The sequence below is a fragment of the Lynx canadensis genome, chromosome X (assembly GCF_007474595.2).
Source record: "Lynx canadensis isolate LIC74 chromosome X, mLynCan4.pri.v2, whole genome shotgun sequence".
NCBI lineage: Eukaryota > Metazoa > Chordata > Mammalia > Carnivora > Felidae > Lynx > Lynx canadensis.
The window spans coordinates 56,914,949-56,937,721 of record NC_044321.2 but is presented as its reverse complement, the minus strand read 5'-3'; the positions used below and the strand labels follow the sequence as shown (position 1 = coordinate 56,937,721).

The 22,773-nt window shown below is 49.8% G+C and overlaps 1 protein-coding gene across 2 annotated transcripts; it reads left to right on the top strand.

Annotated features, from left to right (window-relative positions):
* The first annotated feature begins 249 nt into the window (after positions 1-249).
* On the top strand, positions 250-21,068 carry CXCR3 (C-X-C motif chemokine receptor 3). Of its 2 annotated transcripts, XM_030306282.1 has the most exons (3): positions 250-310; positions 18,428-18,516; positions 19,491-21,068. In XM_030306282.1, the coding sequence occupies exons 2-3, from the start codon at positions 18,505-18,507 to the stop codon at positions 20,583-20,585; spliced, it is 1,107 nt and encodes a 368-aa protein (XP_030162142.1). In that variant the 5' UTR covers positions 250-310; positions 18,428-18,504; the 3' UTR covers positions 20,586-21,068. The 2 variants fall into 2 exon arrangements, with proteins under 2 accessions (XP_030162142.1, XP_030162143.1); XM_030306283.1 differs by lacking the exons at positions 250-310; positions 18,428-18,516 and adding an exon at positions 18,534-18,890.
* Positions 21,069-22,773: the final 1,705 nt, after the last annotated feature.

Sequence of the window (22,773 nt, the reverse complement as noted above, 5' to 3'; positions counted from 1 at the left end):
TAATTTCCCATGTAACTATGTGCCCTCTCTCCCGCTGTGCCCAAGCTCTTTAGCAGATTGAAAGGTATGTTTCTTGCTTGTTATTAGTCCCAGACCATAAATCTAGGGATGCAACTAATATTATCTCTCTCTACTGTTTTTCTGAATCAACTCACTTTCGATTCCTCACCTCATCTCGGCAGAGTTGGGAAATTCTACCTGAGTCATTCTTGCAGTTCCTGCCTCCTTGAGACCAAGTGTAGGTCTTGGAAGCTTCCACAGTGTCAGACATCTAAGGGAGCCCCATGTGGTCATCAATTATCTGCAGTCTGTAAGTTGCTACTAAGCCTTTCTTCTGTGGGAAGCTGAGGAAACCTGCCAGACAGTTGGGACGCTTTGGGGAATTACCAGCTACTCAGAGCACTGCTAGGAAGGAAGGCCAGGGACCCACGGTGCTCTTCCTCCTCCCCTGCCAGGCTAAATACCTCCCCTGAAGTACTGAAGTAGTGAGGGCGTGAAGTACAGAGCTGGCCTCACTTTGGTGGGGTGTAGGGAGAAAGGGGAAAATACAAGAAGGAAAAATACAGCCTTGAGCCTATGGTGCCTAGAGAGATGAGCTGATGAGCTGCTGGGTGGGTTTATTAAAACTGATAGAATATCAGAGTAAAGTGATATTGGAGCTTATGATTTAAAAAATAATTTGAGGGGCACCTGGATGGTTCAGTCAGTTGAGCGTCTGACTCTTGGTTTCAGCTTAGTCATCATCTCCCATGGTTTCATGAGTTCAAGCTGCGTGTCAAGCTCTGTGCTGGAAGCTCAGAGCCTGCTTGGGATTCTGTCTCCCTCTCTTTCTGCACCTCCCCTGCTTCTCTCTCTCTCTCTCTCTCTCTCAAAAACAAACAAAAAATAGATGTCCCATATTGGTGGGGCACCTGGGTGACTAGGTTGGTTAAGCATCCAGTTCTTGATCTTAGCTCAGGTGTTGATCTCAGGGTGGTCCTTTCAAGTCCCGCATGGGGCTCCACATGGGGCATGGCGCCTACTTAAAAAACATAGTAAATAATTATTAAAAAGAATAAATGTGCCCTGTTGGAGACCAAGGTCTCCTTAAGGAAGCCTTAGGACACAGACTAGGAAAAGAGACCCCAATATCTTCCTTTTGGTTCGAAAGAGGCACAAATGTCACCCACAGAGAAACCCAGCCATCTGGCCCCTGGGGCTTATGCAAGATGAACAGAAGGATTTGTCCATGAGAGTCTTACTGAGTGGGCCCTTTCCAACCTCCCGGGGGTATAAAGGGCCATCTTGAAGGATTGCTAGGGCTGTGGGTGTGGAAGGGTAGAGAGCAGGACAACTGTTTCTCTGGAGTCCACCTAGCCCAGCCAATGAATAGGCTTTGTAGCAGGCCAGCATTTGAATCCTGGCCCTGTCATTTATCTGACATGTGATCATTCTGAACCTCACTTTACTCTCCTGAAAAATAGTCCCTGTTCATAGCAGCACTATTCACAATAACCAAAAGGTGAAAACAACTCAAATGTCCATCGATGGACCAATGGATAAATAAAATGTGATCTATCCACACAAGGGATTATTATTCAGCCTTAAAAAGGAAGGAAATCCTGGGTGCCTGGGTGGCTCAGTCAGTTAAGTGCCTGACTCTTGATTTCAGCTCAGGTCATGATTTCACAGTCATGAGACTGAGCCCCGTGACGGGCTCTGGGCTGACAGCATAGAGCCTGCTTGGGATTCTTTCTTTCCCTTTCTCTCTCTCTGCCCCTCCCCCACATGGATGTACACACGCACTCTCTCTCTCCCTCTCTCTCTCTCTCCCTGTGTCTCAAAATAAATAAATGTTAAAAAAAAAGGAAGGAAATCCTTTCACATGCTACAACATGAATGAGCCTTGAAGACACTATGCTAAGTGAAATAAACCAGTCACAAAAGGACAAATGATTCTATTTATTTATATAAGGTATTTAGAGGAGTCAAATTCATAGAGGCAGAAAAATAGAATGGTGGTTGCCAGGGGCTGGGGGGAGAGGGTAATGTGACTTTGTGTTTAATGGGTGCAGAGTCTCAGTTGAGGAAGATGAAAAGAATTCTAAAGATGATGGGGGTGATGGTTGCACAAAATTGTGACTATACTTAATGCCCCTGAACTGTGCTCTTTAAAATGGTAAAGATGGTTGGGGCGCCTGGGTGGCGCAGTCGGTTAAGCGTCCGACTTCAGCCAGGTCACGATCTCGCGGTCCGTGAGTTCGAGCCCCGCGTCAGGCTCTGGGCTGATGGCTCAGAGCCTGGAGCCTGCTTCCGATTCTGTGTCTCCCTCTCTCTCTGCCCCTCCCCCGTTCATGCTCTGTCTCTCTCTGTCCCAAAAAATAAATAAATGTTGAAAAAAAAATTTTTTAAAAATAAAAAATAAAAAAAAAATAAAATGGTAAAGATGGTCAACTTTAAGTTATGTGTATTTTGCCACAATTTAAAAAAATTGCATTCCAGCTACTGAAGTAAAAGTACTCTCATTAAAATAATAAGCGTCTAAGGGCACCCAGGTTGCTCAGTTGGTTAGGCAGAATCTTGATTTCAGCTCAAGTCATGATCTCACAGTGGTGAGATCTCACAGTGCTGGACAGCACAGAGCCTGCTTGGGATTCTCTCTCTCCCTTTCTCTCTGCCCCTCTCGTGCTCACTCTTGCACTCTCTCTTGCTCTCTCAAAATAAATAAATAAACATTAAAAAAATAATAAGCATCTAACTTCAATGACTCAAAACAGAATCTGATTCCACAGTGACATACAGTTCTTACTCCATCCCATAATTGTGGGGTGAGAAGGCTGAGAGACATCACATGTAATAATTCGTATATCCTTTTTGGTATTTAAAAGTATGCAAAATATTCTGGAACTTTAAAGTTTACAGAAAATTAACTTCAAGCCTACCATCTCATTTTATCCTTTCAGCATACTGAAATCATTTGAGATGTTGAGGTAAATGTAATATTCTATATAAGAAGAATACATTGCCTGTCATAAAATGGTATCTGTGATTCTTTGTCCCCAGAAATGGTTAAAATGGTAAGTTTTATGTAATTTTTTAATGAGACAAAAATAACAATAGCCTGCCTGGTTTATCTCTCCAGGAAGCTGGGGATGTTAGGGAGAGAATAGATAGGAAAGCCCTGGAGAAGACCCTGTAAGAGAAAAAAAAGTGTATTCCATTCTGGTAGCCCCAACTTCAAAAAGGGTTAGTGTATCCTTTGTGGGGCCTCATATCTGTTGCCTTGACCCTCACATTTAAAAAAATTTTTTATTTACTTATTTATTTATTGTTTGAGAGAGAGGGCACACACACTCAAGCGGGGGAGGGGCAGAGAGAAGGGGACAGAGGATCCGAAGCAGGCTCTGGGCTGACAGCAGAGAGCCCGATGTGGGGCTCAAACTCCCAAACCCATGAGATCATAACCGGAGCTGAAGTCCGACGTTCAACCGACTGAGCCACCCAGGTGCCTCTCCCCCTTTTTTTAAATTAAATAAACAACACCTCCTCTTTCTTCCTGGCAAGTTCTGGAAGGTCTCTGCTGCTTCCCTGTGTCCCACCATCCCCCAGCTTTGGCCCTGTAGTCTCCATCTAGTGGCTGAGGCTTTTGCACATAGGTGGCCCCAGCGACGGTTTCTGCTTTCTCTCTGCACCTCACACTTGCTGAGCATCCCCCCCCCCATCCCACCCGACATCTCCTACTTCCCCAGGCAGCTAGTGTTCCCTGGCACTCTCACATTCCTTATTGTTATTCTCTCACTGAGAAGGTCAAGAGGGTTAATTGATGTCAACATTGTGAACTTTGTTCCTACTCTTAAAGATAACATTCATTAGCAGCTGTGTTTTGAAATTCGCATTGCCTCAACACCATTGTCTAGTGGTTTTCCACTCTTTCTGTGCATTACAATTACCTTGAGAGCTCTCAAAAACCACCCATACCCGGACACCCTCCCCAGCCTAATTAAATGAGGAGCACAGTGCAGTCATTATTCTCCAGCAGGCATAATTACATCTCCATGTCTCTGTACACAGTGGGTCCCAGTCCTTGACACGCAAAAAGAATCAGCAGGAGAGCTTCGTCAATAACCAGCCCCATCCCTCCCACGCTGAGGAGGGCTTAACAATCATAGTATCTTTTTAAATTTTCAAGAAGTCATTTCTTCCTGTACTCTACTCCAATCTCCACCCCCATTCTTTCTAAAAGCCCATTTTTCTCCAGTCACCATTTCTCAAAATATACTCCACAGTGATACCGGGGGAGTTGCAGAGAATAGGGGAGTTAGTGACTGTGGTTGGCTGATAATGGCTCCCAAAGCTCCGTCCAGTCCCAAACCCTGGAACCTGTGACTGTTACCTTATTTGCTTATTTGGAAATGGGGTCTCTACGATGTAATTAAGTGAAAAATCTGGAGATGAGGAGACTATCCTAGATTATCAGACTGGGCACCAAATGCCATCACAAGTGTTGTTGTAAGAGACAGGGGAAGATTGGACACACAGAAGAGGGGGCCATATGAAGATGGAGACAGAGATTGGAGTGATATGGTCACAAGCCAAGGCCTGCTGGCCAACAGCCACCAGAAGCTGGAAGAGGCAAAGAATGGATTCTCCCCTAGGGCCTCTGGAGGGAGTGTAGCCCTGCCAACACCTTGACTTTGGACTTCTGGCCTTCAAAATGTGGGAGCATAAATTACTGTTGCTTTAAGACCCCCAGTGTGTGGTCATTCCTTATGGTGGCCCTAGGAAGCTGAGACAGTGACCAGATAAGTTTGTTCACTCATGGTTTATAGCTGAACTTCACAAAACATTTCCCATGCTAACAGGCATTGTTTCCCAAACACAGGCCCTGGACGAGTACTCCCCACAGAACACACCTCGTGCTAGGTCACACACTAGACAGCAGCTATGACCGAAAGTCACAGCATTGCAGTCTGTGCATGTGCAAGACATTTATGCAAGAGAGAGTTATAGCCATACACATATACATCATGTATCTACCTTTTTAGAACCTACTGTGCATTCATTTAATAAACTCATTCAATAAATGCTTTTGAGCACCTACTGACACATATGTCAGAAATTCTTCAAGCCATTAAGGATATAGTGATTTAAAAAGCAAAAATCAGGGGCACCTGGGTGGCTCAGTCGGTTAAGCATCCAACTTCAGCTCAGGTCATGATCTCGCGGTTCGTGAGTTAGAGCCCCGCATTGGGCTCTGTGCTGACAGCTCAGACATCTGGAGCCTGCTTCACATTCTATATCTCCCTCTCTCTCTGCCCCTCTCCTGTTCGTGCTCTGTCTCTGTCTCTCAAAGAGAAATAAACCTTTAAAAAAAAGAGTGAAAATCAAACAAATAAATGAAAAGTGAAAATCATGTCTCTTGTGAAAAACATATTCTAATGGAACAATCAGTCAATAAACAAACAGCAGGTAGCAATTAATGCTATGAAGAACACAAAATGAGCTGAAAAGGTATAGAGGGTACGGCAGGTATCAGAGAAGGCCAAGCGTTTCGTTAGGTGATTACCTAAATTAATCACATTGTAATCCTCTCAACAACCATTTCATCTTTCTAATGTGTGGAAGGTATTACCTCCATTTTGCACAGGAGGCAACTGAGGCTCAGAGAAGTGAAGTGATTTGCCCAGATCATCCAGCTATGAAGGGGGTTATATGGGGTTCCTGGGTGGCTCAGTCGGTTAAACATCTGACTCGTGATCTCAGCTCATGTCGTGATCTCACAGTTTGTGAGTTCAAGCCCTGCACTGGGCTACATGCTGACAGTGTGGAGCCTCCTTAGGATTACCTCTCTCTCTCTCAAAATAAAAAAATAAATAAATAAAAAGGGGTGTTTGTATGGGATTGAAACCCAGGCCCACAGACACCACTAACTACATTTAAAGTCCATTTACTATTACCATGCTACATAGTTTCTGTGCTCAGTTGGACTCCCACTGAGATCTTCCAGAGCCAGCCTTGGCTTTTCTATACCAGCGGAATGAATGGCCCCTGGGGTGAGAAGGCTGGAGATCAGATAGGCAAAGGGTACTTCTAGTCAGAGACTTGCCCTGCAGAAATTACGTCAGTTTATTTCTGTGTTTAGAAGGTAGACATAGGGTACTGAAATTTCTTGCTTCCTACCCTGAGTCTTCTCACCTCTCCTTTCTGTCTCACCTGGGGCCCTCAGGGAAGAGCCATAGGATCCAGAAAAAAGGAGTTTCTGCAGTTTTTATTTAAGTGTATTTATTTTGGGAGAGAAAGAGCAGGGAGGGACACAGAGAGAGGGAGAGAGAGAGAATCCCAAGCAGGCTGTGCATTCACAACGAGTAGCCTGACACGGGGCTCAAACTCACAAACCCTGAGATTGTGACCTGAGTCAAGCTCAAGAGTCGAATGCTTAACAGACTGAGCAGCCCAAGTTCCCTGGATAAAAGGAGTTTTTATGGCTTCGTGGCTCTGGGCTGCACTTCTGGGTCCTGGAGAGTGGGTAGGACTCAGGCAGAGACGAGCTAAATGTTGGAAAGTTGGGTTATGCTTGCAACAGCATGTGGTCCCATTTGGCTAGGATATAGGATGCCCAAAGCAGAGTGAAGAATCAGGTTGGGCAGGACGCTGAGGTCAGATCATGGAACAGCCCTCTTTCTCTGGGCTGGTGTTTGCCAAAGCATGTCAGGCAGACGACTTGTATTTTGAGATAGTAATAGCAATGACGGAAAGTAAAAGCAATGTGAGAAAGTAAAGACTGCTTGTCAGTAAGTTGGAGCTCAAAGAGACTAAACAGATCCGTTTTTTTAATGTTTATTTATTTATTTATTTTTGAGAGAGAGAGAGAGAGAGAGCGCGCATGGGAGAGGCAGAGAGAGAGAGGGAGAGAGAGAATTCCAAGCAGGCTTCATGCTGCCAGCATAGAGCCTGACATGGGGCTCAATCTCATGAACCGTGAGACCATGATCTGAGCCAAAACCAAGAGTCAGACACTTAACCAACGGAGCCACCCAGACGCCCCTAAACAGATCTCTTTTATGCCAGACTTCCCAGATCCGACATGAGGGCAGAGGGCAAGCTGAGGCACCACCGTGGATACCATCCTCATGGTGAAGGCAGACCAGAGACCTACCAGGGGCAGACTGGACTGGGGGTGATCAATCAGTGCTGTGGATTCTGGCTCTGGATCACCTTCTCACCCCTCTGTGCCCCCCCGCCACCCCCACTTCAGCTAATACGCTCCCTCCACTTCATTTCCCTGCAACCACCTACCCCCCGAACTTTCTCCCTTCTTCCGCCTCACCCCTCCCTCCTCTTCACCCCATCCTGGGCCTCCTCATATGCAAGTGCTTCTCCAGCTATACTATAAGCTACAGTAATTTATAGATAATCTTGGTGGTTATGTAAAAGACCTCTATTCACTAGCAAATATGCGAAAATCCATCTGAATCCCACAAAAGGTTTGTCTTAAGCCACCTTCCAAAAATATCCAGAATTTTTTAAAATATCATTTGCCTTCTTTTTTTTTTTTTTTTTTTTTTTAGACCCAGACAGGCTCAGCTTAGAGCTTTACCACACTGTTAGTTTCCATAGTAACAACCCCCTGTTGCAGACTCTGGTCCTTCATCTTCTGTCCTGGCCCCCAACTGTGGAATGCTGGAGGTGCACCCTTGTTCCAGGAAGGGGCCCTGCCTTGGTTTCTCCCCCGGTCTGCACACTGACTCAGCCACTCTGGAACCTTGGCTGGGGATTTGGGTAATAAGCAGCACACCCCAACGCCAGGCCCCTGCCAGGGGTGAGCTTCAGGCTCCCGTTCTTCTCTTAAATTCACATAATGACCTCTTCAAACCTGAAACAGTATAGAAGGGTGCTTAAAAGTGTGTACTTTGAAGCCAGACTGCTTGGTTTGAAATCCAGGCTCTGTCACCTATTAGTTGTTTAGCCATGGGCAACTTATTTGAGTCTATTTGCTCATTAAAAAAATTTTTTTTTAATTTTTTTAACATTTATTTTTGAGAGACAGAGAGAGAGACAGAATGTGAGCAGGGGAGGGGCAGAGAGAGAGGAAGGCACAGAATCTGAAGCAGGCTCCAGGCTGTGAGCTGTCAGCACAGAGCCTGACATGGGGTTTGAACTCACTGGCCGAGAGATCATGACCTGAGGTGAAGTGGGACGCTTAACCGACTGAGCCACCTGGGCGCCCCCCAAAATTTTTTTAACATTTATGTATTTTTGAGACAGAAAGAAAGAGAGAAAGCGCTCATGCCCGAGTGGAGGAGGGGCAGAGAGAGAGGCGGACAGAGAGGATCCACGCTATGAGCACAGAGCCCAATGAGGGGCTCAAACCCAGGAACTGTGAGATAATGACCTGAGCCCAAATCAATGGTCTGCTGCCCAACTGACTGAGCCACCCAGGCTCCCCATTATCATTTTTAAAATAGGAATATATGGGGTTCCTGAACGGCTCTGTTGGTTAAGCATCCAACTTCAGCTTAGGTGATGATCTCACGGTGTGTGAGTTCAAGCCCCGCGTTGGGCTCTGTGCTGACAGCTTGGAGCCTGGAGCCTACTTCAGATTCTGTCTCCCTCTCTCTCTGCCTCTCCCCTACTTGTGCTCTGTCTCTCTCTGTCTCTCAAAAAATGAATAAACATAATAAAATAAAATAAAATAGCAATATAAATAAGGGTGCCTGGGTGGCTCAGTCGGTTAAGCATCCCAGTCTCAATCTCAGAATCGCAAGTTCAAGCCCCACATTGGGCTCTGCACTGGGCATGAAGCCTACTTAAAAAAAAAAAAAGGAATATAAATAAAACCTATGTCAAAGACTTGTTATGAGGATATGTATGCATAAAGGTGCTTCAAATAGCACCTGGCACATAGTGCTACCTAAGCTTTACTGGTTAATACTGTTGTTGCTGCTGGCCGTCTGTCTCATCGTCGACAGGTATTTTGGCTAACTCAGGACTTAATGTGGTATTCTGTGACGAGAAACTTATGGGTAACACAGCCAGTTTGGTGTCCCCTCAAGCTCCTTTAAAGTCCCTCCCCCCAGAAGCAAGGACGAACTTCTAGGCCAGTGCATTCTGCACCCACAGCTCAGAGTACACAGCCCCTACTCTCAGCCAGGCTCTTCATCTAGAAGGGACCTCCCACTCCACTGCCCATGAAGATTTGGGCACTGCATTCAAACGGGCACCCACGCCCCACAGTCAAAGGCATCAGCACTCTGACCAATTCTGCAAGTAAGGCAGGGGCAAGGCTTCAGCCTTCCAGGCTGAGGTGTGAGGGACCTCAATGCAAATGAAGCTTCCCCCATGGGTGTGCCCAGTCCTGGGAGCATGTCAGCAGCCACAGGGAGGAGGGTAGCTAACAACTCATACATGGCACTAACCATGTGCCAGGCATTGTTCTCAGGACCTTTACACATACAGCAGGTCGCCTTTTCTCATCCAGAGAGGAAGCCAGAGCACAGAGAAGTGAAATAAACAACCTGTGTAAGCTCATACAGCTAGGAATGGCAGAGCCAGGAATCTGAGCCAGTGTGGTCCACAGCCCACACGCTCACCAGCACTGCCACACAGCCCCACGTGGGGCCAGCTCAGCTTTGAACATCGAGCACCAATGCCTGTGCCTTTGTGCATGACTTAGTGCCCGGTTGGAGAGATATGGGGTCAACACTAACAGGAGGCAGGTTCTGGACCTGCATAGGACCTGTGGACAAAGCCCCCAAGACCAACGCCACACCTTGTTGGGATTTCAGGAAATTTATTTGGCTAGTTGAGGAATTTCCCAGAAGGCTCAAGAGTCCAGGCAGGTAAAGTCTAGACGGGATCAGGCCCATCATCAAGGGGCTTTGTGCAGGGTCCCAGGAGGGCAGCATAAAGCACACCTAGGGACACTCCAAGGTAAAGACCCAGGGAGGGACACTAGTCAGCAGGGTTTGCTCAGTGGACTACCTTTGGGGAAGGCACCATGGTTTCCAGGGTGTACCTTTTCCTACTCCTGAGAGCCCAGCAGCAGCCAAAAGCTCTAGCCCAGACTGTTCTTCAGGGAGAGAAGCCTTCCTGGCAGTGGCCTCACCCGCTTTTTTTTTTTTAAGCTTATTTATTTATTTATTTTTGAGACAGGGAGAGAGAGTGTGAGTGGGGAAGGGGCCAGTGAGAGAGGGAGACACAGAATCCGAAGCAGGCTCCAGGCTCTGAGCTGTCAGCACAGAGCCCCGACGCGGGGCTCGAACTCAAAAACCACGAGATCATGACCTGAGCCAAAGTCGGAAGCTTAACCTACTGAGCCACCCAGGTGCTGCTGCCCCCCCCCCATCCCCGCAACCCCGTTTTGCGGGCCTACTTCTATTTAGGAAAAAGAACTCTAGGCTCTCCTCTGGTGACACCCAGATGCATGGCCCTATCCCTTCTCTTCAACCAGCCTGAGCCCAGCATGGGGTCGCCCTGAGAGTCTCAGGCACAGCCTACATTCTTTGAGGGGCGCTGAGTGGCTTGGAGAGCAGGCAGCTCTTCCTGGCTCAAAAGGCCACAGGGGAAGTTGGGAGGAACTCAAGGCTGAGAGGTTTGAGGTAGCCAGAGGGAAAAGGGAAGAAACCCAGGAATCAGGAATTAAGGTGAGCCTGGCTGGGAGATTAAGTGGGTACTGAACTGCGGGAGGAGGTGGTGCTTCTGGGGACAAAGCCAGAGGCCACAGCCAGGGAGCCTTTGTTCCCAGGCAGCCTTGGCCCCCGCTTTCTTGGCACAAGGCTTCTAAGCTGGTCCGGGGAATAATAGCATGTGATGCCAAACCCATCCTGCGTGAGAGAGGTTCTTCAAGTAACTTTTATTTTGATACAATATCAAACTTACAGAAAAGTTGCAAGAATAGTACAAAGGACTCCCTTACACCCATATCACCAATTATTTGCATGTTGCCGTGTTTGCTTTATTCTTTGTGCATCTTCTCTCGCTTGGTGTATTTGTTTTACAAGTCATATGTAAGTAAGTTGCAGATGTGATCTCCTTTCACCCTTAAATATCTTTATGTGTATTTCCTACAAACAAAGACTGTTTTTACATTGTCAAAATTAGCAAAATAGTATGAATATAAGGGATTTTTTTTAAATCTCATCTCTGGGCCATATTGAAATTCCACCAACTGTCCCAGATTTTTAGCTGACTTTTATTTTCCGTTTGGATGGCTTTAAAAATTTTTTTTAAGATTTTTTTTGTTTTTTTTTTTTTACATTTATTCATTTTTGAGAGACAGAGTGAGACAGTGCACGAGTGGGGGAGGGGCAGAGAGAGAGGGAGACACAGAATCCGAAGCAGGCTCCAGGCTTCGAGATGTCAGCACAGAGCCCAACACGGGGCTCGAACTCATGAGCCATGAGATCATGACCTGAGCCGAAGTCAGACACTCAACTGACTGAGCCACCCAGGCATCCCTAAAAAAATTTTTTAAGTTTATTTACTCTGAGAGAGAGAGAGAGCGAACGAGGGAGGGGCAGGGAGAGAGGGAGAGAGAGAATCCCAAGCAGGATCTGCACTGTCAGTGCAGAGCCCAATGCGGGGCTTGAACTCAGGAGCCACAAGATCATGAGCTGAGCTGAAATCAAGAGTCAGACACTTAACCAACTGAGCCACCCAAGCACCCCCTCCTCTTTTTTAAAAGGAATTTTAAACATTTTTTTTTTTTTAATTTTTTTTTTTCAACGTTTATTTATTTTTGGGACAGAGAGAGACGGAGCATGAACGGGGGAGGGGCAGAGAGAGAGGGAGACACAGAATCGGAAACAGGTTCCAGGCTCTGAGCCATCAGCCTGACGCGGGGCTCGAACTCACGGACCGCGAGATCGTGACCTGGCTGAAGTCGGACGCTTAACCGACTGCGCCACCCAGGCGCCCCCATTTATTTATTTTTGAGAGACAAAGAAAGACAGAGCATGAGCAGGAGAGGGACAGAGAGAGAGGGAGACACAGAATACAAAGCAGACTTCAGGCTCGGAGCTGTCAGCACAGAGCCCAACGTGGGGCTCGAACCCATGAGCCATGAGATCACGACCTGAGCCGAAGTCAGACGCTTAACTGACAGAGCCACCCAGGCGCCCTGCCCCTCCCCTTTTTTTAAAGTTCATTTATTTATTTTGAGAGAGAGAGAGCACAAACAGGAGAGGAACAGAGAGAGAGAGGGAAAGAGAGAGAATCTTTTGGATGGCTTTTTAATCACTTAGCTAATACATCAATATGGTCTCTGTGTAAAACATTACAGAATAAAGCCAACATAGTCCTCTTTGAACATCACCCTTGATCCCTGTCCCTCTAACCTTAAAAGGTATAATAGATTATAGTGTAATGGATAAGAGCATGTCTCTGCCATTTGCTGGCTGTGTGGCTTTGAGCAAGTTTCTTAAACTTTGTGTTTCTGTCGTCTGTAAAGTGGGGTTGATAGGAGTAATAATGCCGTAATTACTGCATCACTATGACCATCAAAGAAATTCATCCCAATAAAGCTCTTAGAACAGAGCCTGGCACATAGTTAAGTAATCAATAAATGTCAGCTGTTTTTTTTTAATGTTTATTTATTTTTGAAGGAGAGAGAGGGAGACAGAGCATGAGTGGGCAAGGGGAAGAGACAAGAAGGTTCCAGGCTCTGAGCTGTCAGCACAGAGCCCGATGCAGAGCTCAAAATCACAGACGCAAGAACATGATCTGAGATAAAGTCGGATGCTTAACTGACTGAGCCACCCAAGTGCCCCTGCATGCTATTCTTATTATCCTGTTTGACCTTGGAATGTTTGACCATTCCAACCCAAGGGAATGAGATGGCCAGATGTTGGGCCTGCCGATGACTTTGTTCCAAGGGGTAACCCAGCTCACCAGTGCAGAGGGACATCCCCCAAGTGTTCACTATGGGAGCAACTGGCACTCAAGAATCTATCAAGAACAGGCTTCCATAATTGGATGTGTGTGCATTAGCAATGTTGCCACCTGTCCGTCTGGAGAATGTGGACAGTCCTGAGCTGTGATGGAGGCCCAGGTACAGGGCAGGATGGAAACAGATGCACACTGACCCCATGTGTGACCCCAGGGCTGGTCTGCAAATGGGATGGGACTTCTGGGAGCAAAACAGACTCTTCTGGGGGCCATCACAAAAGGTGTTCTGCACTTAGCAGATTTTTGTCTGGTCATCTAGGTCTCTCATCTTGGAGGTTCTGACATTTCTTCTCCCTGGTCAGTGAGGAGGAACAGGGCGAGAATTGGGAGGTAGTGAGCTTTACCCAAATCTCACTCTAGGTCACAAGCACCACTGGGTGAGCACCTGCCCTCACACAAGACACCTGGTTGGGACTGTGTGGTGACTAAAGTGTGGCTCTTAGAAGAACTAGCCCTAGGGGCACGTGGGTTGCTCAGTTGGTTAAGTGTCTGATTTCGACTCAGGTCATGATCTCATGGTTCATGGGTTCTAGACCCGCGTCGGGCTCTGTGCTGACAGCTCCGAGCCTGGAGCCTGCTTTGGATTCTGTGTCTCCCTCTCTCTCTGCCCTTCCCCTGCTCATACTCTGTTTCTGTCTCTCTCAAAAATAAGTAAACAAAAAAATTTTTTGAAGCGATCATGTGTATGAAAGTAAAGGCTTGCTGAATGGAAGCTATTTTCAAGGGACAGGATGATAGGAAGATCAGTGAACTACCACTCTCCAGCCCTCTCTACCCTCCTCTCTCACACATAACTACTTTTTCAGCCAAACTGCCCCTGGACTGACCGTCCTTTCCTTATGTCCTTGCCTTGGCACCTTCTGTTCCCACCACCTGAGTTGCCTTGACAGATGGCAGCAATGTCCTCTTGCCCTGGTCCCAAAAAGAATGAGTGCCCCACAGCTTGGGAAATCACCTGCACGGGCCTGGACTGCCTGAGCCGCAGTCTATGGCCCCAACACTTAGAATGGCCTTGCCTTCCAGTAGGGCTTAGAGCTGCAGGAAGCAGCTGGGGAAGAGGGGCAGAGAGGGGGGCAGTCCCCAGTGCCTGGGCCTTACTATGACCTAAGCTCTTCTTCTCTGGGGAGAAGGGCCAGCAGAAGGAATCCCAAAGTCTCAGCACTGTCTGGGGCAGACCCAGACCCCTTCCTGGGGCTAGGACTCTTGTTGATTTCGTGTAACAAAGCCCCTGTCACAGCCTAGGCCACTGCCTGAGCCTCACAGGAAGCTTGGGCCTCCCTGAGCCTGTTCCCCTGACAGCCAGGGGCTTTTGGAACAGGGACCCCAGGGGACATTCTGAGGATCTACGAAAGAGGCTGTGAGGCAGCAGATGCTGAGAGGAAAGGGGAGGAAATGGCCCCCTTCCCTGGTCAGCCCAACAGAGAGCTGTATAGAGGCCTCCTTCCTGTGAGGGACTGGGCCCAGAGCACACACTTCTGAGCCTCCCATCTCCCCAAACCACAGCCCAGAGGTGTGAAAAAAAAGAAAAAAAACAGGGGGATGGGTGGCAGAGAAGAGACAGGTGCACATTTCACACCTTGACCACAGGTGGGGCCCGGAGCAGCTTCACTCTGACTAACTTCCTCCTCAAGCTTCCCCAACTGGCTGCTTGGGAGGGCAGAAGCAGGGGGCACATGTACCAGAACTCTGAGGGCAGACCGCTGGCTAGGTGGCTCTCCCCAAGGGCCGGGCCTGCCTCTGACGTGGTCTGGGGCTGCTTGGGACCCAGATTAGAGTGTCAGACAAGGGTTTGGCTAGGCACCTCGACAAAGGCAGTTCCAAGGCATCTGAGCTGAGAAAGACAGCGGGAGCCTGCCCTGAACCTGCCATTCTGAGACCCCGGAAGGGCCGACCTAGAAAGTAACCAAAATGAGGAGGAAACCACTGTTCCCCAGGCACCTACCCTGGGCCATGCACCTACACGTATTGTATGCAGTCCACACAGCAACCCCAGCCCACGTGTACTATGTTTCTCCCTACTTTTCAGATGAGGAAACTGAGGCAGAGGAGTGAAGTGATTTACCTGAGATTACACAGCACAGAAGCCAGAGGACTAGGCAAGGGGCAGGCTTTCTGGAGGCCAAGACCACACCTGCATGCCCCAAAAGGCAGGCACGCTCTATCCCGGGGCTCACCTGACAGGAAAGTCTCCCAGTCGCTATGTTTGTAGTGAATATCCCTCTCATTCTGCATTCTCCTACTATGTGCTGGGTCCTGGAAGGGACCTTCCCACCATATCTGGGCCACACGGGAGCAGTGACAGCAGCCGGCCCCACAGCCCAGAATGGCTTATGAGGATACGGCCCAGCTCAGAAAATCTCCCTGCACCCTTTCAAAACTCCTGCCCAACCCTCTCTCATTTCTCCTCACCAGCAACCTGGGAAGGTGGGGAGCATTGTCCCCATGTGACCAGTGGGGACTAGGGCACAGGAGGCGGACCAGGGATCCCTAGACTTTGACATTTCACATGGCCCAGTGGCACTCCAACATCTATTTGGAGGCCCCACATTTGGATTGTCCACTTCGGCCAACACAAGATCCTTCTAAATCTATCAGCTTATATTCACCATCATTTCATAAAGAAAAGATCCTTTTAATACCAAAAGGGGGATGAAGGACATAATTGCAGAATACAAGACCCTCCTTGAAATTGAATAGACAGAAGGGCACCTGGGTGTCTCAGTCGGTTAAGCGTCCAACTCTTGATTTCGGCTCAGGTCATGATCTCATGGTTTGTGAGTTCAAGCCCCATGTGGGGCTTTGTGCTGACAGCACAGAGCCTGCTTGAAATTCTCTCTCCCCTTCTCTCTGTTCCTCCCCCACTTAAGCGCACGTGCTCTCTCTCTCTCAAAATAAACATTAAAAAAAAAAAACCCAAATTGAACAGAGGATTTTATTATCCTCACTTCTTCCACGTGCAGAAACCCAGGGAATGGAAACTCTTCTTGACCAGCAGCCAGAAACCGTGGTGCCAGCTCGTACCCTTCTTCCCCACCCTGCCAACTCCTACCCATCCTAACTGCCAAGGCTCCTGGAGTCACCAGTCTTGTCCACTTGCACTGCTCCTGATGTCCTGCAGGCCCTCACCTCCCTCTGGCCCGCACCTTGCAGTTTGACAAGCTGTTTAGAGCAAGGATAGTTGCAGCTCCTGTGCACAGAAGGTGGAGAAGGGGCTCACTGCCTTGCCAGTGTGTGTCTTGTCAAGAAGTTTGAAGCGAATTCCAAGCCTGAGCCTGGAGGCTCTGGTGAAGCACTCTGACTGAAAACCAGACCCCAGAGGACTGGTTCTGCCTCTCTCCGTCTCTGTCTCTGTGCCTCTCCTTCTCATCTGGGTGGGAGAGAGGGAGAGAAGAGACTACCTAGCAGAGGCAAGGAGAGTTAGGGGCTGCCTTTCCCAGCTAAGGAGAACAGGGTAATAGGGAAAGGAGGAGAGGGCAGAGGGCAGAGGGCAGAGGGCCGGGAGGGGGGAGAAACTGTTGTAGCACACCACCATAAAGGGCCTGATTTGCTCTACAAATGCTTTTTACAGCTTTTCCTTGAAATTGAGAGGGTCCACATACTCTTCCCCAACCCTCTTCTTCCTGTCGCCCCAGGAGCAACTGCTCTCATGAATTTGTAGTGTCTCCAATCCCTAATTTTTTGTTTTGTTTTGTTTTGTTTTTTAATTTTTACTTTTTGTTAAGATTTTATTTTGGGGCGCCTGGGTGGCGCAGTCGGTTAAGCGTCCGACTTCAACCAGGTCACGATCTCGCGGTCCGTGAGTTCGAGCCCCGCGTCAGGCTCAGGGCTGACGGCTCGGAGCCTGGAGCCTGTTTCCGATTCTGTGTCTCCCTCTCTCTCTGCCCCTCCCCCGTTCATGCTCTGTCTCTCTCTGTCCCAAAAATAAATAAACGTTGAAAAAAAAAAAATTTAAAAAAAAAAAAAAGATTTTATTTTGGGGCGGGGGCGCCTGGGAGGCTCAGTTGTTTGAGCGTCCGACTCTTGTTTTTGGCTCAGGTCACGATCTCATAAGTTGTGGGTTTGAGCCCCGTGTCGGGGTCTATGCTAGCAGCATGGGGCCTGCTTGGGATTCTCTGTCTCCCTCTCTGTCTGCCCCTCTCCCACTCATGCTCTCTCTCTCTCTCTCTCTCAAAAGTAAATAAGTGAACATTTAAAACAAAGATTTTTTTTTTAAGTAATCTCTACACCCAACGTGGAGCTTAAACTCACAACCCTGAGATCAAGAGTTGCATGCTCCACCGACTGAGGCAGCCAGGTGCCCCTCCAGTCCCTGTTTTAAACTTCTAGAACAAATAGCTGTATCCAAAACAATATGGTCTTGCTTTGTGTGTGTGGTTTTCAGAATTTACATAAATGGCGTGAAACTCCACATGATAATTCTGTAACTTGCCTCTTCCGCCATGTGGTCATTGGATTTTCTAGCTCCAGCCATGTCAAAATATATAGCTTAAGTTCATTTGTTTTTATCTGCATGAATAGATTATAGTTTATCATAGTTTATCAGAGATCATCCACTTAAAAAAGCAGAAGGCAGTGGGATGAGCAGTAAAAAGAGAGTCAGACAGCCGTGGGTTCAATCCCAGCTCCCACCCTCACTTGCAGTGTCTGGTGAAGCCCTTTCCCCTTTCTGGATTAGCCATGGGGAATCACTCCCCACCGCCACCTCACAAGGGATTTGTGTGGTTTGAATGAGGCAGTGTCAGAGAAAGTACCTAAAGCACTGTCTAGCACATACCAAGTTCATTACTAGTAGTTCCCTTTCCTCATCCCCTGTTGAGTATCGGGAGGGGCAATAGTGGAGGACTTGATGTAGTGTGAAGGCTTTCTTCAAAATATTTTAGTTTGGGGAGCCTGGGTGGCTCAGTCGGTTAAGTGTCCGACTTCGGCTCAGGTCATGATCTCACGGTCATGATCTCATGGCTCATGAGTTCGAGCCCCACGTCGGGGTCTTTGCTGTCAGCACAGAGTCCACTTCAGATCCTCTGTCCCCTCTTCTCTCTCTGCCCCTCCCCCACTAGGGCTCACTCTCTCTCTCAAAAATAAACATTTTAAATAAATATTTTAGTTTTTAAAGAAGGTTAATCTCTTTGACAGACCTAAGACGTTTAGCAATGCAATCTACAATTATGCAAAGATCCACTCCAGCCCAGGACAGGTGAGCACGGGTGCCAGGGTATTGAGCACTGACTCCACCCGTGCAGAAGTTCTTGCCCCTGACAGCAGGGCTGCCCTCCACCTCGTAGACACTCTGCTTCTCCAGATGCCCCACCTCAAAGGACCTGTTTTTCCCTAAGCCCCAGCCTTTCTGGTCCCCAGTTTGTGGCCGGGTCCCCCCACAGCAGCGTTCCCAGGGGAACGGGCCAGGAGTTCCTGTGGCCTCGGTTCTAGGGAGGTCTGGCATAGACAAGCCCATGGAAGAGGCTGCCACCAACAATCATGTGAAACCCTCACTTCCTCCGTGTAGTGCAGGTTCCCGACCACAATCACCAAAGCAGAGGGGCAGGCAGCACACAGCCCTGCAGGCAGAGCATCAGCCCAGCAATGGTCCTTGAGGTAAGTGCTGCTGCCCAGCCGGTGGGCACAGGAGCTCGGAGTGGAGGGCCTGGGAGACCGGGGGAAACGTCAGGGCTGGCTCATGAGCCAGGGCCACCAGAGGGCTGGGTGAGTAGTAGGTAGATGATGCAGGGATTGCAGTAGAAGGAGCCCTGGGACGGGGAATTGGGAATCCACCTCAGCCAGGGACTTGTGTATGACCACAGGTGCGACCCCTCCCCTGTCTGGCTTCCGGGCCTCATCTGCAAAATGATCCCTGCCACCATTGGCTTCCAAGGCGCCCTTTGGCTCTGACTTGGAACTTACCCTTCCATGTGGGACTGAACTGGCACTGAGAAGGCTGGCAGCTCTGGGGTCATGTGTAGGGTAATGGGGTATGGAATATTTCTACCCGAGCTTGGTGGGAGAGCCCCCAGGGGGTGGCAGGTGGCATCCCTGAAGAGGAAGGGAAGAACAGGAACAGAAAGCAAGTGACAGGGTCAAGGGGAGGACTTCAGTGATTTGTGGAGGGGCCCCACGGGAGGCAGGAAGTTGGGATCCCTAGACAAGGGCTAAGGAGGGAAGTGGGGGGCCAGTGACTGACCCGGAGAGGGGACTGCGGGGAGGTGCGGGGGGAGGCAGGTAGTAGCACCAGGCGTGGCAGGGAAACAGAAGGGCAGGGCAAGCCAAGCCGTGAAGGCAGAGCGAGGAAAGGGGGCAGGGAGGGCTCCTGGCACAAGGGTGGGAGGGAAGCCTTCCTCTGGCCCACAATCCCTGGTCTAATGGGATGGCCCACACAGGTGAGAGAGAAGCGGTGGTTGATGTGGGAAATTACCACCCCAGCTCCCGGGCTGGGCACAGAGTTCAATAGGCGGGGGTTTGGACAAAAGACAGGAACTGGGGCCTGCCGGACAGAGGAGCTACTCCAGGAAACGCTCAAAGGAGTCCCTTGCCTCCCTTGCCACAGTCCCTTGCCTCCTTCCCTCCCTCTGCAGATGAGTGAACACCAGGTGTTCGACGCCTCTGAGCTTGCCTTCCTCCTGGAAAACTGTAGCTCTTCCTATGATTACGCAGAAAACGAGAGTGACTCCTGCTGTGCCTCCCCGCCCTGCCCGCAGGACTTCAGCCTGAACTTCGACCGGGCCTTCCTGCCGGCCCTGTACAGCCTCCTCTTCGTGTTGGGGCTGCTGGGCAATGGCGCGGTGGCGGCTGTGCTGTTGAGCCAGCGGGCGGCCCTGAGCAGCACCGACACCTTCCTGCTCCACCTGGCTGTGGCCGACGCACTGCTGGTGCTGACCCTGCCCCTCTGGGCAGTAGACGCAGCTGTCCAGTGGGTCTTCGGATCTGGCCTCTGTAAAGTGGCGGGCGCCCTCTTCAACATCAACTTCTACGCAGGGGCCCTCCTGCTGGCCTGCATCAGCTTTGACCGCTACCTGAGCATAGTGCATGCCACCCAGCTGTACCGCCGGGGGCCCACCGCCCGCGTGGCCCTCACCTGTGTGGTTGTCTGGGGACTCTGTCTGTTCTTTGCCATCCCAGACTTCGTCTTCCTGTCGGCCCGCCGTGACGAGCGCCTCAATGCCACCCACTGTCAGTACAACTTCCCGCAGGTGGGCCGCACAGCTCTGCGGGTGCTGCAGCTGGTTGCTGGTTTCCTGCTGCCCTTGCTGGTCATGGCCTATTGCTATGCCCGCATCCTGGCTGTGCTGCTGGTCTCCAGGGGCCAGCGGCGGCTGCGGGCCATGCGGCTGGTTGTGGTGGTGGTGGTGGCCTTCGCCCTCTGCTGGACCCCCTACCACCTGGTGGTGATGGTGGACACCCTCATGGACCTGGAGGCCTTGTCCCGCAACTGTGGCCGAGAAAGCCGTGTGGACGTGGCCAAGTCAGTCACCTCGGGCCTGGGCTATATGCACTGCTGCCTCAACCCACTGCTCTATGCCTTCGTGGGGGTCAAGTTCCGAGAGCGCATGTGGATGTTACTTACGCGCCTGGGCCGCCCTGACCTAAGAGGGCACCAGCGGCAGCCGGCATCTTTCTGCCGGGATTCATCCTGGTCTGAGACCACAGAGGCCTCCTACTCGGGCTTGTGAGGCTGGATGGGGGGGGTGCTCCTTTTGCCACGCAGCCTGACTGCCCCCACGTTCCAGGCTCCTCCGGGTTCCTCCCTCCCTCTCCCTGTAGCCTCATTCCCCATGCACGCACACTCCTGAGATTCCCTGGTGGCCCCGGCATCACTGGGTCTCCCAGGGAGGCACCCCCCTGGCTCTGGGGGCTACACCACTGCTGCTCCTTAGCTGCCAAGCCCTGTTGCCACTTCAGAGGTGGCTGCCTTGGGGCCCTTATTGCCTTGGCTGCTAGGAGCCTCACTGCCCTCCTTATTCAGTAACTAGACTTTGGCCTTCCCCATGTACACAGAGCAGGAAGCCAGCAGCATAGAAGCTGTCCCTATAGGGTCTTGACCCGGGCCTCCAACTCAGCAGCGACTGTAGCTGTGGTCCCCAAGGCCTCTGTATTTGCTCATGTTTATGTCTAAAATTCTGCTTAAAACTTTTCAATAAATGAGATCATCAGGACCAGGGTGTATTAGTAATGCATCATTTATATCCAGCCTTGCCCAGGCTCTGGGGATGCATTTCCTATTCTCTTTGCCTGGCCCCGGATCTACACCAACCGATGTTGCTTGTGTTAACGTCTATGTCGAGCCCCGTCTCTGCCCTCTTGGGTACTCCTGTCACTCACAGGGAAGCACTGGGGTAGATGGGTGCGGGCTAACAGTTCACTGGACTGGCTGGACACCACTTAGGCATAATTTGGGGAAGGGCCTTCGGACATGAATAAGACATGATCCCTGTGTTCCAGAAGTTTAGGCCAGCAGGGAAGACATGGGGAAGAGTAACAATACGAAACAGTCTATGCCACAAGGTAAATGAGTTGTCCCTAGACCGTGAACCCGGGTCTCAGAGCCCTGTGGCTGGAGCCATTTGGGAAGGCTTCTGGAAGACAGAAATGAGAAGACCCCAAAAGGCAAGTGGGGTCTCCAAGGACAGAGAGAAGCAAAGACAGCATTTCTGGGTAGAAGGGAAGGCAATAGCAAAACTGCAATGCTTCCTAGTACCGCAAGTGGCCCCAGAGTTAAGGGTTCGGGTGAGGGAAGGGTTGAAAATACTCAAGGTTGGTTTGGGATCAAGTGATGGTATCAGAGAGCCCAGCCAAAGGCTGTATGTAGCTTTATACAGGGAAGAGGAGATGCGGGCTTTTTCTTGGATAGTGACATGGGGCTGGACGAAAAGCACCAACGTTGGAGGACTTGAGGACAGTCATTTGCACATAAGCCACCCGGAGGCACAGGTGGGCAATCGCTGAGGTGGATGTGAGTAGAAGAAATGACCAGGGCTCCCCAGAAGGGTAGGTGGCAAGCCTACAGAGTTAGGACCCTCCCTTTGCAGGGGTGGAACCGCTGCACTGTCAATTCCCCCTAATTAAGCCACCAATGTGCCACGATCCAGTTTCACTCATCAGCTGGGCCTTTGCTGAGACTGCAGACCTGGATGGAAGCGGGATGGGCAGGGAGGGACCTGGGGATTTAGCCAGGGAAGCTCATGTCACCCTGCACACGCACCCAGTCCCTTAGATGTGTGGTTAGCCTTGAGTGTGTGGCCACTAAAAGACTCAAAGCATCCGCAAAATGAAGGAAGGATGGAAGGAAGGAAAAGGACAGAACACATCGTGCCCATAAAAAATATCAGTGATGCTAGACTAATAAAGATGTTTGTGGGGGTCTGAGGGATGGGTCCCAGAGGTATCCACCCTCAAATCCCCAGAACTTGTATGTTACCTTACATGGCAAAAAGGTTGCTAATAAGCTGACCTTATAAGTAGTAGATTCTCTTGGACCATCTATGTGGGCCCCATGTCATCACAAGGGTCCTTCAAAGTGAAAAAAAGGGAGGAAGAAGGGGAGGGAGGGAGAGGGAGACAGAGAGAGACAAATGTTGTTGGCCTGGAGGACAGAAGGGGAGGCACAAACCAAACAACACAGGTGCCCTCTAGAAGTTGGAAAAGACAAGGAAATGGATCCCCAAACCCCAGTTCCTCCAGAGAGAAACCAAGCCCTGCCCACACCTGGATTTCAGTCCAGTGAGGTTGGCACCAGATTTTTTTAATGTTTATTTTTGAGAGAGACAGAGCATGAGCAAGGTGGGGTGGGGGCAGAGAGAGAGGAGACATAGAATCCGAAGCAGGCTCCAGGCTCTGAGCTGTCAGCACAGAGCCCAACAC